Source organism: Rana temporaria, chromosome 4, assembly GCF_905171775.1.
Source record: "Rana temporaria chromosome 4, aRanTem1.1, whole genome shotgun sequence".
Taxonomy (NCBI): Eukaryota; Metazoa; Chordata; class Amphibia; order Anura; family Ranidae; genus Rana; species Rana temporaria.
Genome location: NC_053492.1, coordinates 244,160,564 through 244,177,141, shown reverse-complemented (window position 1 = coordinate 244,177,141; position 16,578 = coordinate 244,160,564). Strand labels below are relative to the sequence as shown.

Sequence of the window (16,578 nt, the reverse complement as noted above, 5' to 3'; positions counted from 1 at the left end):
TAAATTGTTTAGTTCCTGATTTTATTCTACATCTATTTACCTATTATGATATGGTCTTGCAGTTTTACCTTTTCCATGCTTATCACAATATGCGTGGTTACATTTTGAAAACCATGTAATCAAATGATGGATTGTGATTGAGCAAAGGATCCTATCTAATTTTTTCTTAATGATTGATTTTGCATCTGATTTCAGAATATTTTATAATCTACACATGTGAATTTAGCTTTGCAGATTACATATTGATCTTCTGAAAGAGTAGCTTTGTGTAAATCTTTCTTCACAGCCTCTCCCTGAGCCTCATGGAGGACGCTTTGTTCAGATAGAAGGCTACTGGATTCCTGTGGGGGATAAGAACCCAGCAATAGATGAAAGTTATATCCTAACACCCTCAGTCAAGCTCAATCTCCGAGATCTTGTTAGAGTCGTCTCTGCAGGGTATGAAGACAACATTTTGTTCTGTGTTTTTATATACTAAAATATTGCTTATCGCACTGAACCTTGGATTTCATACCATTCTCCTGAGTAGTCTTTTTTTTTTTTTTTTTTTTTTTGGCTTATGGTGGTTTTAGGCAGGAAACGGATTCTCCTTAAAGTGGAAGTAAACCCTTCAATTTGATAGTTACAAAAACAGTTAACATTCCCGGCATGCCGGAAATGCTAGCTGTCACATTTGTTTGTGCTCTCAACCAAACTGCCAAACCATCCAATGGCTGGTTTCATAACAGGTCACATATACATCATGGCAGTTGCAGATTAAACAGAGGTCAAGATGGCCACTTCCTTGGCTGAAAACGATAGGGGGGTTTACTTCCACTTTAAATGTCCTGAATGTGCAATCTTGTGTATTTTGCCAACAGTTGGTATGCTACACATGTTGTATTAAACACCATAATAAGCTAAAATTGGACTTTAATTTACAACCTAAATGGCAAGTGCTACTTTGTGTATCTTTGTATTGGGCCACATGTGACCACTTTTTATGTTTTAAGGAATCATCCAGTACTTTTACAAGGAGAAACATCTGTTGGCAAAACTAGTTTAATTCGCTGGCTGGCTTGCGCTAGTGGGAATCATTGTGTGAGGATTAATAACCATGAACATACAGACATCCAGGAATATATTGGCTGCTATACATCCGATGCATCTGGAAAACTTGTATTTCAGGAAGGTAAATGTTTTGTATCATGTGTAGCTTGTGTGATTATTTCCAGTGTAAAATTAGCGGTACTAGAACGTCCCTAATCACTGAGGTTAAGTTTTTAAAATTCTATCCGCGCTTAGTGAAAAGATAAAATGACATCTGAACACTATAACCCAGATATTGGGCAATAAAGCAAACAAGTAAAGTGCAGCGCTAAAATACTATGTGATTCAAACTGATGCAAAAGTTTATGTAACATGTGATAACAAAGTGTAAATGTGCAAAACCAGCTGTAACTGATGTACAATAATAGCATGTGTGACCAACACAATGCATACACACGTTATGCTGTAAAGTGCCGAATGGTGAAAATAAACAGTGCAAATGTGAAGAGATAATAAATGGCTGAAATTCAATGAAGAGCATCCCATGTGAAATATGGAGCATAGATCAAATGCTTCACCACAGTGAGATAAAACTCTTACCACAAAGCCTGTGACCACCCTTAGGAGGGTCACAAAGCGCTTGTTGGCTCAAGGATCCACTGAAAGGCTATCCAGATGTCCTAAGCGTCTCCCACCAGAAACCTCAACAAACACTGGCCGATGATTAGATATCCTCAATATCAGGAAAATGCCAATATGCAAAAAACACTCCAATAGTGCAATATTGTCTCTTTGGGTGTTTAATGGTAAGTATTGCAGTGCTGCATACAAATACATAAGCATTTTCACTTTCGCTGAGCGTGTGTGCGTAGCATCCCGACGATCATTTTGTCAGATGTGAGGTCATCAGGGGTACCCTGATCTGACGAAATGATCGTCGGATGCTCGTTTGCTATTGGACTTTACAGCACAAGGTGTGTATGTATGCATTGTGTTCATCACACATTCTATTATTGTACATTAGTTGGAGCTGGTTTTGCATGCAGTTTTCATGCATGTTGCGGCTTTTTTTTTTTTCTTTTCTTTCAACACACTGTATATAGCCAGTTGCTAAAGCATGGTCCAGGAAGCCGACTGCTGCGTTTTTAACCCCTGCCCCAAAGCCCCCCCCCCACCCCACTGTGTTGATGGCATGCAACCTGGTTTGGCACAGGAGTAGGGAGCGGACACTTGCGCCCCCCCCCATCCTGATCTGCTGGGTCCCCCCCCCCCCCCCCCGCAGACAGCTCGTGACTCATCAGTTAAGGACATGGCGGCCAGCTTCCCAGCCTTCTCCCTTATCAGACAGCTATATACAGTGTGTTTTAAAAAGGGGGGGTGGGGGACAAATCGCAAAATACATTAAAATTTGCAATACTTTGTTTCTGGTGCGACTCTATTAACGTCTATTACATGCAAAGCACGAGAAAGTCCCCCCAACCCTTTCCAAAAATGCACCGGCTGCAAGGTGTACATTCGGCAAGGACAATTGGCAGGCAGACTTCCTCAGCTAGCAATGTCTGGACTCAAAGAAGCGGTTCCTATGCTCAGAGGTGTGTGTTTCAGCACCTGTGTCATGGGTGTGGGATACTTGATTTTTACCTCCAAGAAACTGGACAGGTTAATCCCCCAGGAACAGGGATCTTCTAGCAAAAGTATTGAATGTTGTAGTGACACTGAGATCTATACTCCCTGATCTGCCTTTCCTCCCCTGCTTTGAAAGGTTGAGCTGATGATCATTATTGCGCTGGAATTTCCAAGCACATGTGGTTTGCTGAGGTTTTTGCAGCTCAGACTAGTTACTGTCCAGCATTTTGAAGTATATATGGACATAAGGTATGTGTTTAATCCAGAGACCTGGTAGAGCAGATTGGGCAGGCTGTAAACTCTACCCATTTCTTGAATCGGTCATTTTTTTATCCTTGGTACAACAGGCTATGCCATATATGTAAATGTCCACCTCAAATAGAACACCTAGCCGTACCTAAATATAAGAATTGCTTCAAGTAGGGAGCAGAGCGTGTATAGTTTTATTTTCAAGAATGTACTAAATCTGGCCTAATTGAAAGGATGTTGGTTCAAAGCCTAAGCTCAAAAATGTGGGATCACATATGACTTTTGTATATCCTTTAACCTGGTGTGAGTCTCAGGGATTCTACCTTTTTTAGGGGTTTATTCATTGGATGAATACTCTTCCCTAGGCCTTTATCTACACCAGTATTTAGCTCTTGGTGTTTTCAAGGGTTGAGTTTCTGATATCACCTCTGCATTGTCTGTATGTGGTTTAGTCTGTGAGAATTGATCTCTCGGCTAATGCTTCCTATAAAAACTGGTTCTCTTTTTGTCATTCTGGAAAGGTGCCATTCCTTCTCATCCCACCATTTCTAGGTGGTTCAGGCAGATCATCATCCAAGCTCCGTCTCTGAAATGGTTTCTGTAAAGGCGCACTTTTAGACCGTGTGCTTTTGGCTTTTCAATGTCAAGCAACTGTTTTCTGATTGCAAGGCTACCACCTATTCTGATCTTGCATTCTCATGTAGACATGTTGGCTTCATCTGACGCCAGCATCGGGTAGAAAATCCCTCGGGCAACTCTTTGAGCTGAAAGCGGTCAACAGTTTGGTTGTTTCTGCGCCTGTTAGCATTTGTATGCTGTATAGCCCCACCTCTTTGTCGCACTTCTTTTGGATGTTCCGGCAGTCTAAGAATTCTTGTGCCCCACAATGAACAAAAAAGAAAATATAATTTTTTTGTGTACAAATCGCCCTGCTTAATATACAGTAAATATATTCAAGGTTTGCAGTTTTACTTTCCTAACTTCTTTGATTTAGGGGTTCTAATTGATGCAATGAGAAAAGGTTACTGGATCATACTGGATGAACTGAACTTGGCTCCAACAGATGTACTTGAAGCTCTCAACAGATTGCTAGATGACAACAGAGAACTGTTCATTACGGAAACACAGGAAGTGGTAAAAGCACATCCACGTTTTATGCTTTTTGCCACACAGAATCCACCTGGCATTTATGGAGGCAGAAAGGTTTGTGTTTTATTTTTTCCCCCCCTATATAATTGAACATATAGGTGTGTGTGTGTGTGTGTGTGTGTGTGTGTGTGTGTGTTTTTTTCAATTAAAAAGACACGCTTGGATGGTTTTTGCTGTTAAATTATGGAGAAAATTTATAAATGTTGATATAATTTTTAACAGGTGTTATCTAGGGCTTTCCGTAACCGATTTGTGGAACTACATTATGATGAGCTTCCAAGTGCTGACCTGGAAACAATTTTGCATAAGCGCTGCAACCTGCCACCATCTTATTGTAATAAATTGGTTGCTGTTATGCTTGAGTTACAGGTAATTTTATATATTTGTAATTCACGTTTATCATGATTGTTAAATGTGTTGCAACATAATTTTCTAAACCCTTCTTGGATTAAAGAGTAACTCCACTTTTGTTGAGGGGAAAAAAAACACTCCTCTACGAGGGATCTATGCACATTTGCAAAGATTTTTAACAAACTTTGTTGCAGGTTCTTACCTTATTATTTTTGTTCTGAAGAAATGGTGGTTTGTGTGTTTATGTGCAAAGTGAACTGGAAAGCATTTTTGAAATTCTCAATTGGCTGCTGCACTTTCAAGGTTCTAATGAGGAAGGTGGCAGGGTTTGCACCCCTTTTGGATGCCGTTTCCTTTTGAGAGTATCAAACCAAAAATGACATTGCTCTTTCGTTCATTGACAGACACAGCGCTTCTTTATTCAGAACCATAGGTTTATACTGCCCCCTACAGGTGTCGGACACTAGGCAGAAAAGACTTGGCTATGCCTATGGGCATAATAGGTGGTATAAATCCCCCTCTCTGCTATAGGCCTTCAGTTTTTTTTTTTTTCTGCTTAGTCAAAAAGGACTTAGTTCCCTGCTGGGATCTCTGGTCCTGGCAATTTTTCTTCTGTTTAAAATATTTTTTTCTGGCTTTTTTTTTTTTTTTCTTCCTGCGAGATCTACAGTCAACTCCCGAACTGAGCGCTGGGCTGGATTTCTAGACCCAGTGGTCCTTCCATCCAGTCTGGAAAGTGAGCGTGCGCATACCACAGTTACACGCTTGGTCGGCCGCGACATGGCAATTTTCTTGGTGTCTGCATGCTTATAGCCGGCGGCCTTGTTTGTGTAGTGCGATGGTTGTGTGCTAATGGGGGAGCGGCCATTACTGTGAAGCTCTGGGCAGCGTTTTAGCTGTGGGAGTTCCTCCTTTTACCTCGATGCGGACTCGTGGGTTGTTCCTCTTCCTCGGACTCCACGTGTGAGCAGTGCTATATCTAAGGCAGCAGATGCTACGCTGGTGGGGTGGTGAGTCTGGGGTCCCTTTCACACTGCTGCAGTCTGTGGAGTGTCCTTATGATCGGGTCATGCTACCCGTGTGGGGGGGTGTCCCATAGTGGTGATCACGCTTGCTGTGGTGGGTCCCCCTTCATCCCCTATGGCATCTCGGGAGCAGGTTTCCCCACCTGACCCCCTTCTCAGAGACAGCAGATCCCTCGGAGTCCCAGCCATCCTTTGATACACTGACAGCGGTCCTAGAGTCCTTTGTTTCCTGGGTAGAAATGGCTTTTGGGCAACAGACTAGCAAAAAGCGCCCCCCGCTTCATCTGTCTCGTCAGTTCCTGAATCTGACTTGGCAGCTGCGGATATGGCCCACTTTGTGAGGTTTGCTGCCATGCTCCCTGACTTCTCAGATAGTGTGGATGATTCCTCCACACCTGTTAGTGTGCCTATAAAGGCACTGGTAGACGCACTAATTGCATCTGTGTGGGAAACTTTAAAAATGGAGGATGCAGCTGCGGCAGAAGTGTCGGTCCCCTTTTGCACCCACAAGTCGTCTTGCACAGTGAAAAGCGTTTTCTTACCTATTTTGACAAATTTGTCTATAAAGAATGTAATCGTCCAAAACTTGTTTACAGCACAGCAGCACTTTATATATTCATTTATATAATTTATGCTCTCTGCATTTTTATATCTAGGTTTTTATGTTTATTTATGTGGGAGTGCAACACCACTATTTTATTTTTTATTGTTTTTTGGTGAATATTTACAGAAGCGATTATTTGCTCCTTTTTGTACTATAAAGGGCATTTAAATTTTTTTAACCCCATTATGTTACTGGTCGATTAATCGATTATGAAAATAGTAATCGACAACTAATCGATTATGAAATTTATCGATTAGTTTCAGCCCTATTAAAGTCCAATGCCAGGATAAAAAAAATACACCCATCCCACCCAGCATGCTTAAATGCTTGTTCTATATAGGGGTTTAAGTACTTAAAGGAACACTAAAGATGAAATGTATTTTTTTTTTTTTTTTTTTTTAATAGCAAACATGTTATACTTGCCTCCACTGTGCAGCTTGGCCCCGAACCTGGTCTTCTGGGGTCCCTTGGCACCTGTCTCGGCTCTCCCTTGCAAGAACTCATCACCTTCATGCAAGCATAGTGATGAGTTCTTGCGAGCGCGCTCCTGTGATACAGCCGGTGGCTATAGCCGCTCACTGTATCACTCGGCCCCGCCCCCCGGTGCGCCGCGTCATTGAGTGTAATTGACCGTAGCACGAGCCAATGGCTGCGCTGCTTTCAATCAACCAATGAATGAGCCGAAAAACAGCAGAGAAAAACCGTTCACGGTGCGGGACTTTTAAAGGGGTCAGGTAAGTTAAGGGGGGCTCAGGGGGCCGCTAATCTGTAAATGTTTTTTCACCTTAATGCAAAGAATGCATATAGGTGAAGAAACTTGTACCTTTTTACAACCCCTTTTAAAGGCTTTTTAGTACTTGACTCGCACCTGCTCTGGCACTCCTTGTGGATGAAGTCTTGTCATCACGCACAATGCAGGGACATTGACTCTGTTTTGTATGCTGGAGTGTGATCTGAACTGATCACAACATATAGAGCAGCCTGCGGGGCATAGGTTGCAGTGCTAAAGGGGGAACCTGCTGGAGTGAGGAGAGTAAGGTAGTAACTTTATTCATGCACTCAGACATAACAAGCATTTAACCCTTGTGCCAATGCAAGGGTGGATTTTTTAAAATTCCAGAAATTGGTTTTTAATATTTCCTGATTTGTATTTCAGTCTCTTAGAAGAGGATCATCAGTGTTTGCAGGAAAGCATGGCTTTATTACGCTCCGTGATCTCTTCCGCTGGGCTGAGAGGTACCGTCTGTCTCCGCAAACAAACCACGAATATGACTGGCTTCAGCACTTGGCAAATGATGGTATAAAAATGTCTTCCTTTGTTATACAAAATCATGATGGTAAAAGTTGCACAACTCAAAGTCCTTTATTCACTTTAAAATAGGTTTTATGCTACTGGCTGGAAGAGTAAGGAAACAGGAAGAGGTGGATGTTATACTGAAAGTCCTAAAAAAGTGTTTTAAGAAAGATGTGGTGCCACAAGCCCTCTTCTCTGCAGAAAATGTTCAGAAGCAATTAGGTGAGTCTATTCCTTTTTTATAATCCAAAAACCATTAAAGTGATTAAGTCTTGTGTATATTTTTTTTTTAAATGACAAATATGTTGTACTTGCCTGCTCTGTAAAAAAATTGGTTTTGTGCAGAGCAGCCTGTCCATTCAGACACAGAGATGCTGTTCAGCGCCGACCCGCTCTCCTGATTGGCTAACTGACTTTGACAGCCACAGGAGCAAATGGTGCTGCTGTGTCTCAGGCAATCAGGAGGGCATTCTGGGGCACCTGTCCATGTCTTTCTGACCCAAAAGACAGGCATGCTAGCCAGATGTCTAAGGTACATGACGACAACCCCCTGTCTAGTGAGTAAAATTGGGGACCCCCCCCCCCCCCCCCCCCACTCAGCCAGTGAACTGAAAGGAAAACAAGTTAATCTATATGAAAAAGAGAAACACACATAGGAGAAATATTAGCACTGCAAACCCCGGTATATATAATAGGACATTTTCCCCAGTGGGGCTTTGGACAGCAATATAAACGTGATCGAAGAATTTTTTGTTAAATAGTAGTATAAAACATATTTATTTGGGAGTTGTCGAATGTCACAATTACAATAAATAAAACGTGAAACGGTCTGGCCAGATAAAATCCTGCATAATCCAATATTGCCATACATGCAAAATGTAGAACAAGAGTACCATACATGCAAAGTGTAAAACAAGATTGCATAGCATATGTAGGTAGGTATATATCCCCAACGCGTTTCGACCATAGGGTGGTCATCTTCAGGGGGATCGTTGACTCTAAGAGACATATAAAATTATTTCAAATATTCAAGACGTATGATCATACATCACAGTGCAAATATGGCATGGCGATATAGTTACCGCTTAAAAAGAGGAGTAGACAGTTGCATGGCCAGGCATGTCAGGAAACCGTGGAGCAGTCTGGAGGATTGTGCGTTCACCCGCCACCGCCACCCCCCCCACACACACACACACACACAGTGGGAAGGAGCCCAACCGGCGACGCCTGCCAGAGGGCAGGAGAGGACAGGAGAAGCGACACCTGCAACAAGTTCCCATATTAATGACCATATATTAAAGAAGTAAGGTAGATTAGCTCTTGGCTGTATTGCAAGAATGCTAAATGGGAATTGTATATATTAAATATATGGACTAGCTGCGATCTTGTCTATAAATGTGTAGGCATCAGGTGTCCTAGGATTACAATAGTATGGTATGTCAATGTAAATTGGTTGATAATGATACTTGAATCATGAGTGAAAAAGTGAGGAATGAATGAACTGCAGATAGAGAATTGTGGTGTGGGCGTCGGTGAAGTGATAAAAATCGCACAACTGCAAAGTAATAAATGAATAAATAAAGATTCCCGTAAGGGGCTGGAGGTTAGTGAGAAGTGTTGATAACATGGGTGTGTTACAGTGAATGAATGAAATGCATTTGAGGGAATTATGTATGGATGTGAAAAGAGATCAGCAGTGTGCTGAGGCTAGTGAAAAGCGTGAGATGAGGATGATTCAAGAATGATTATAAATAGTAAATGTAATATTGTGGTTTACCATATACAGCCTATAATGGCTTGTATGGTTGGAAAGTTGGATATAATTGGAGCTTGACTACAAAGAAGTAAAAGCTCAGGAGCCCAGAGAAGATGTGTGCAGTATAGTCCGTCTTTGCCAGCGTGGAGTCAAGCATGATCCACAGACAGGCAGTCATTTATATATGCCTGGAGAGGCAATTAGGGCAAGTGTGTACAGGTGTCATCTCCCTACCCCCTCCCTCTGGAGCTATGGAGTAGAGGCCGTATTCATGACGGCCCATAATGTGGCTCCCTCAGCGTCCTGGAAGGCAAATGCCCCGGCCACTGCCGTCATCTCCAGTGAAAAACGCGAGGCGTCACGGGACAGCGCGCACGCCGAGATATCTCGCGCGCGCCTCACCGCCAACGATCTGGAGATGGTCACAGGACGCCAACGGCAGGGTGAAGCTCACATTTGCGGACGGGACGAAAACGTCCCTCCGCCGACCAGGGCATAAAGGGGAAAGCGGAAGAATTTCACATCCCCCACCCTGCCGTGAAGCACAAAGGGACCAGAGTCCAACCCCCCCCCCCGGAGTGTGGTGGAAGGGGGAGCACAGACCTGCCAAGATCCAACGGTTGATAGACTAATAAAGGCATGATGTAGTAGCATGAACCATAATAATGGCGCATATAACTAGTATGCCCCATTATTATGGTTCATGCTACTACATCATGCCTTAATTAGTCTATAGTCTACCAACCGTTGAATCACGGCAGGTCTGTGCTCATCATAGATACGTCATAGATACGGCCTCTACGCCATAGCTCCAGAGGGAGGGGGGAGGGAGTTGACACCTGTACACACTTGCCCTAATTGCCTCTCCATAAATGACTGCCTGTCTGTGGATCATACTTGACTCCATGCTGGCAAAGATGGACTATACTGCACACATCTTCTCTGGGCTCCTGAGCTTTTACTTCTTTGTAGTCAAGCTCCAATTATATCCAACTTTCCACCCATACCATTATAGACTGTATAAGGTAAACCACAATATTACATTTACTATTTATAATCATTCTTGAATCATCCTCATCTCACACCTTTCACTAGCCTCAGCACACTGCTGATCTCTTTTCACATCCATACATAATTCCCACCATTCCCTCACATGATTCATTACGTGTCTATATGCATTTCATTCATTCACTGTAACACACTCATATTATCAACACTTCTCACTAACCTCCAGCCCCTTACGGGAATCTTTATTTATTTATTTATTACTTTGCAGTTGTGCGATTTTTATCACGTCACTGACGCCCACACCACAATTCCCTATCTGCAGTTCATTCATTCCTCACTCTTTCACTCATGATTCAAGTATCATCACCCAATTTACATTGACATACCATACTATTGTAATCCTAGGACACCTGATGCCTGCACATTTATAGACAAGATCGCAGCTAGTCCATATATTTAATATATATAATTCCCATTTAGCATTCTTGCAATACAGCCAAGAGCTCATCTACCCTACTTATTTATTATATGGTCATTAAACCTCAGCAAAGCATTAGGCAATGCGGATTTTCCCTGCATCAACTGTACCTGTAAATGTTGGTATCCAGTTATATTTTGTGTATCTAGGAAAGATCTAGGATATTAAATCTTTTCCCCCAGATGTAAAGGGTGCTCCCTTGTCATCTGTGATGACCTTAAAGTGAATAACTAAACACCAAGTTCACTATATGACCCACTCTGCACTTCCTTTTTGTGAACTGGTGCCCAAAACTGAACTGCAAATTCCATATGAGGTCTTACTAATGATTTGTACAGGGGCAAAATATCTATCTCTCTGGAGTCCATACTTAATACAAGAAAGGACTTTGCTCGCTTTTGAAACCACAGCATGGCATTGCATGCTGCCATTAAGCTTATGATCTACCAGAACACCTGGATCCTTCTCCACTATTGATTCCCCCAGTTGTACCCCCCCCCCCCCAGTATGTATGATGCATGCATATTCTTGGCACCCAAGTGCATAAACTTTACATTTATTGACATTAAACCTCATTTGCCACGTAATTGCCCAATTTAAACCGTGCATTGAGGTCTGTTTGTACGTTGGAAACGTGCAAGGGCGGTATTCCTCTGCATAGCTTGGTGTCATCTGCATAGACTGATATTATGCTTTTAATTTACAGACCCTTTATCATTTATAAATATATTAAGTCAGGGTCCAAACACTGAATTTTGGGGTACACCACTGGTAACCTTAGACCAGGGGTGTCCAAACTTTTTTCAAAGAGGGCCAGATTTGATGAAGTGAACATTCGTGAGGGCCGACCATTTTTCCTGACATTCTTTGAACCATAAAAATTCAGTAGAAGTGTGTTCCTCCGAGCATTAATACACGGCCCAACAAGAATTGTCTTGCCTTTGTGGCTGTGTGAGTAAAGAGATGAGCCTGGGCGTATTATTTTGATATCCGTATTTATTGGCGTATAACACGCACTTTCACTTTAAGGGCCATTTCACACGGGGCGGATCAGTAATGATCCACCTCCGCGTGTCCGTAAGCTCAGCGGGGATCGCTCCGTATATTCCGGCTGAGCCGGCGGCTGACAGGGCGGTCCCCACACACTGTGCAGGGACCGCCCTGTCTTTTCTCCGCACTCCCCTATGGGGGGATCGGATGAACACGGACCGTGTGTCTGTGTTCATCCGATTCGATCCGCAGACGGAAGAAAAAATAGGACATTCTTCCGTCTGCAAAATCGGATCTTTGCGGAGGCGGGTGATTACGGGTGTCAGCGGATGCCCGCAATCACATGGGGACCAATGTATGTCCCTTTTTCAAATCCGCAAATGAATGGATGAAAAAGCGGACATACGGTCCGCACGTCTGAAAGGGCCCTAAGAGCGAAGTTTCAGAATTATTTTATTTTAAATAAAGAACTGTGAAGCAAAATCAGGGTCAGTGCCCATCTGCAGCCTCACGGGTGCCCATCTGCAGCACCCACCTTCGTCAGGAATGTAGCACCATTGCCAGGAATACACCCACGAGCGCCAAAGTTTACCTACAGGAGAATCTCCTGTTTACAAGGCAGCCTCTTTAATAAAAAGTGCCGCCTCCTTTGATGGACAGAACAGTCCAATTGCAGCGCCGGAGACGGGACTTCCTATTACAGAGGCCGCCCATTAACAGGAAATTCTCCTGTGTATGTACAGTGCTTGTCCTGTCTCCTCCCGGTCCTCCAAGGCATATACATCTTTGTGGCCCTGGCGCTGGGAGATCGTCGGGGGCCACAAATGATATATATGCCCAAACAACCAGGCGGGCCGTTCAAAACCAGAATGCGGGCCACGATTGGCCCGCGGGCCGGACTTTGGGCATGCCTGTCTTAGACCATTCAGAGTAAGAATCAATAACCACTACTATAATGTTGCTTTATTAACATTTTTAAAACTGATGTTGCATATACAAAACGCACACTCCAAAGGTGATATTTTTGTGATCGTTCACGAATGATATCAAAGATGTTTTGCTTATGTACTTGGTTGCTGGTGATAACAATACAGAAGATACCGATGTTTAAGCACTACCATATCAGGTCATCTAGGGAGAAGCTAGGAGGTAGACTGCCCAATCAAATTGGTTAAAGGCTGACCATAATGCAAGACCAGTGAAAAGTAATACATTTAGTTGTCAAGTGCAAACTTTTAATAAGAACTGGGTAGTCTGGTATGTAAGACTAGCTTCCAGTAGTAGGCGGAGAAATGACAGGAAATTGACTAGTTCAGATGGAAGGTAGGAAGCAAAGAAGCTTAGACCGAAGGAAGAGGGGTAGGAGTCCCTCCATCGTGGCTGGTTGGAGGTTGGGGATGTCTTCCTCTATCCAATCCTGAAACGCAGAGGAATAACAAAACCTTGATCAGGAGGTGCAAGTTATTTTGAATTGATTTTCCCTTCCAGTCTCCTGTGCTAGCAAATGTTCCAAGTCCCGTATGGAATCAAGTTTTTTTTTTTTTTTTTTTTTTTTAAATTGCCCATTCCACAAGGGGAGGTACAGTGTCCCCCCACCCCCAATAGCTGAGTATAACCATTCTGGCTGCATAAAATGCCTAAGGACATCTTTTTAGGCTGTCTGAGGGGTCCAGGAGTAATAGAGAGAACCACCACCGTAGGAGAAAGTGGGATTTGAGTTGCCATTAGTTTTACAGTATAGTGTGTAGCGCCCCCTTACTTTCAGTAAAGGCACTACGCTAAAGTTATTGAGGGGAATGAGAGATATAAATTTGCTCTCATTCCAAATTATGTCAAATTTGGCTGTCGCCAAATCTGAATTGTTCTGTGTGCTAGACTGCGTTCTAGGGATCAGGTACAATCCCTGGGCAGCAGGTGGCACCAGAGGTCCAGGCGGAGCCGCTTCTTCCTAGCAGCCAATTAGAGGAGTTTTCCCTCGCGGGGCATGCTGGGGAGGAGTATTTCTGTGGCGGAAGCCGTTCTTGGTTCTTTGCAGGTTCCTGGTTCCAGGTGCGGCACCCACCTTTATGGTGTGTGCACATCGCGGGCCCCACCACTATGGCCTACCTGGCCCGGGGGGTCGCGCGCACCGCGGAGTTCCTGACTCTGGGCCCTCATGGCCTGGAGCGACTGATGCTACCAGGGGCCCTAGTGACTTACTGGGTCCCCAACTCTACTGAAGAGATCCTAAGCTACGTGCTGTGCGGTGGGGAATAGGCTCAAGGAGAACCCGGAGGCAGGTTGTCTGAGAGGCTTGAACGAACCATCGGGGATCTGGGTGACTGAACACCGACAGATAACCTTGGCACTGTCAGTCGGTGACCCCAAGGAGAAAGACTGGGGAGGATTTGCTCTGCTGTTCACCATTGTCGGCATTGAGCCTGTGGCAGAGGCCTCATCTGGCATCTTATTTAAAATCGGAGCCACGTCGGTGGCAGTGACTTGTTCTTCCCAGCAACTTTAAAGTGACACTTCAGCTGCCAGGCTCGTGGCAGGAGTCTGTCCAGAGGGACTCTACCCACTCTGGCTAGAGTGGCGACGAACTGTATCTACTACTACTGAGAGCAGGATTGCTTTCCTCTTATCCAGGCCTGATACCGCAAAGTTCTCTTGCTTCACCAACCTTTCCTGTCTACCTCAAGTTGATGTTGGTCATGTTGGGCCGAGAAATAAAGCATTCAGAAAACCTTACTCGCTGATTGGACATTCGTTTACTGCTCTACTCACTGCCATCACCCCTAGACAACGATTAGAGGTAACTTAATATGCCGATCCCAAATCAACCAGCGGCTCCTGAGGGGGTAGCGCTACACGTGTAAAATTTGCAACCAAAATGCTTTTGTATATTGAGCATAGTAACTTTTGGATGCGAGGCACTGCCTACAGGTATCAGAGGCCACATGATTAAAGTGTTGGAGTATGGAAGGATACTTTTTGCTTTTTAATACAATAGAACAGTGTGTTTCAACCCTTTAAAATTATTCACAATCTTGAGGCACCCCATTCCAAAATGTTAAGTACTTTTATGTATCGCCGCAGCATCCACATACTTGAGCCACCCAACTTTAGAGGTGATTTATTCCTTCACCTTTGCAAGCTGGTACTGACATCTATTCTAGTGTTTCTAGAAAAAAACACAGGCCTGGCCTACTTGCTGGCTTGTTAATAACCTTTAGGAAATTTATGCACGTTTTTAACTATTTTTTGCCAAGGCAACCCAGAAGGCACCCTGGTTAGAAACGGCTGCACTGGAGGGACATTTGCACCTAAGCAACAAAACATGCCTAATTTTTATTTTATTTATTTTTTTATTTAGAAAGACTATCTGTAAAGACTGGTGTTACCGATGAGAATTTTTCCCATATTGTATGGACCCAGGCAATGAGAAGACTTGCTGTTCTTGTGGGTCGAGCTTTAGAGTTTGGAGAACCAATATTACTTGTTGGTGATACTGGGTAAGTGATTTTTTTTTTTCCTTGTATAGACTTGAGAAATGATGGTCTTTTTTTTTTTTTTTTTTTTTATGTGTGTTTTTATTTCATTAATTTTAAGGTGCGGGAAAACCACCGTATGCCAGCTATTTGCAGCATTGTCAAACCAAGCATTGTTTTCGGTGAACTGTCATCAGCACATGGAGACCTCAGACTTTTTGGGTGGACTGCGGCCTATTAGACATAGGTCCAAAAGTAAAGTAAGTAAACATGGACAGATGGTTATTCATAGTGATTATGTCTGACTAAGGGTGAAACACCCAAAAGATTGGCACCTCATCCCAAAAAGTTAAATGAATCAAATGGGAAGGACATGGGGATTTTTACGGTGCTTACAAATAATGAGAACCATACATTTTAGAAAAAATATATGTTTAATGGGAATAATGAACAGATGGTGTTACTGTCACTACACTGCAGTTTAGAGCTGTTATTTATGACAGTGTGTTTGTTGTCTGAAACAGGAGGATATAGAAAACACAAAATTATTTGAGTGGCACGATGGTCCTTTAGTGTTGGCTATGAGAGAAGATGGCTTTTTCTTGCTGGATGAAATCTCTTTAGCGGATGATTCTGTGTTGGAGAGGCTGAACAGGTTGGTAATTTAATTTAAAACATTTTCATTACAGTGTGTTGCTCTAGAATGCTTTTGGGATCAGACATATCGTAACAGTCCTGTAATATTGTGACTTTTTTAAAAGGGGGGGGGGGTATTGAGGCAGTGATATATGACCCCATTATTTTGAGACAAGACTAACTTATGAGAAAAACTTTCTACTTTCATACAACTCTGTTATGTTAAAACCTCTCTAGCTCATTCCTTTGGAGGCAGGGCACTACTTTATTATAACTTTTATTAACCACTTAAGACCCGGACCTTTAGGCAGCTAAAGGACCCGGGCAGGTTTTGCGATTCGGCACTGCGTCGCTTTAACAGACAATTGCGCGGTGGTGCGACATGGCTCCCAAACAAAATTGGCATCCTTTTTTCCCCCACAAATAGAGATTTCTTTTGGTGGTATTTGACCACCTCTGCGCTTTTTATTTTTTGCGCTATAAACAAAAATAGAGCGACAATTTGGAAAAAATTCTATATTTTTTACTTTTTGCTATAATAAATATCCCCCAAAAATATATAAAAAAAACTATTTTTTTTCCTCAGTTTAGGCCGATACGTATTCTTCTACCTATTTTTGGTAAAAGCAATAAGCGTTTATCGGTTGGTTTGTGCAAAATTTATAGCGTTTACAAAATAGGAGATGGTTTTATTGCATTTTTATAAAAAAAAATTCTACTACTAATGGCAACAGCGATTTTTTTTTTCGTGACTGCGACATTATGGCGGACACTTGGGACAATTTTGACACATTTTTGGGACCATTGTCATTTTCACAGCAAAAAATGCATTTAAAATGCATTGTTTACTGTGAAAATGACAATTGCAGTTTGGGAGTTAACCACAAGGGGGCGCTGAAGGGGTTATGTATGC

The 16,578-nt window shown here is 42.9% G+C and overlaps 1 protein-coding gene across 1 annotated transcript in view; it reads left to right on the top strand.

Annotated features, from left to right (window-relative positions):
• MDN1 (midasin AAA ATPase 1) overlaps positions 1–16,578 on the top strand; it is a 354,267-nt gene that overhangs the window by 121,946 nt on the left and 215,743 nt on the right. The window contains 9 exon segments of the mRNA XM_040347762.1: positions 287–438; positions 993–1,171; positions 3,899–4,107; positions 4,276–4,422; positions 7,190–7,331; positions 7,415–7,549; positions 14,915–15,053; positions 15,151–15,289; positions 15,554–15,684. Of these exon segments, the coding sequence (XP_040203696.1) occupies positions 287–438; positions 993–1,171; positions 3,899–4,107; positions 4,276–4,422; positions 7,190–7,331; positions 7,415–7,549; positions 14,915–15,053; positions 15,151–15,289; positions 15,554–15,684 (1,373 nt within the window).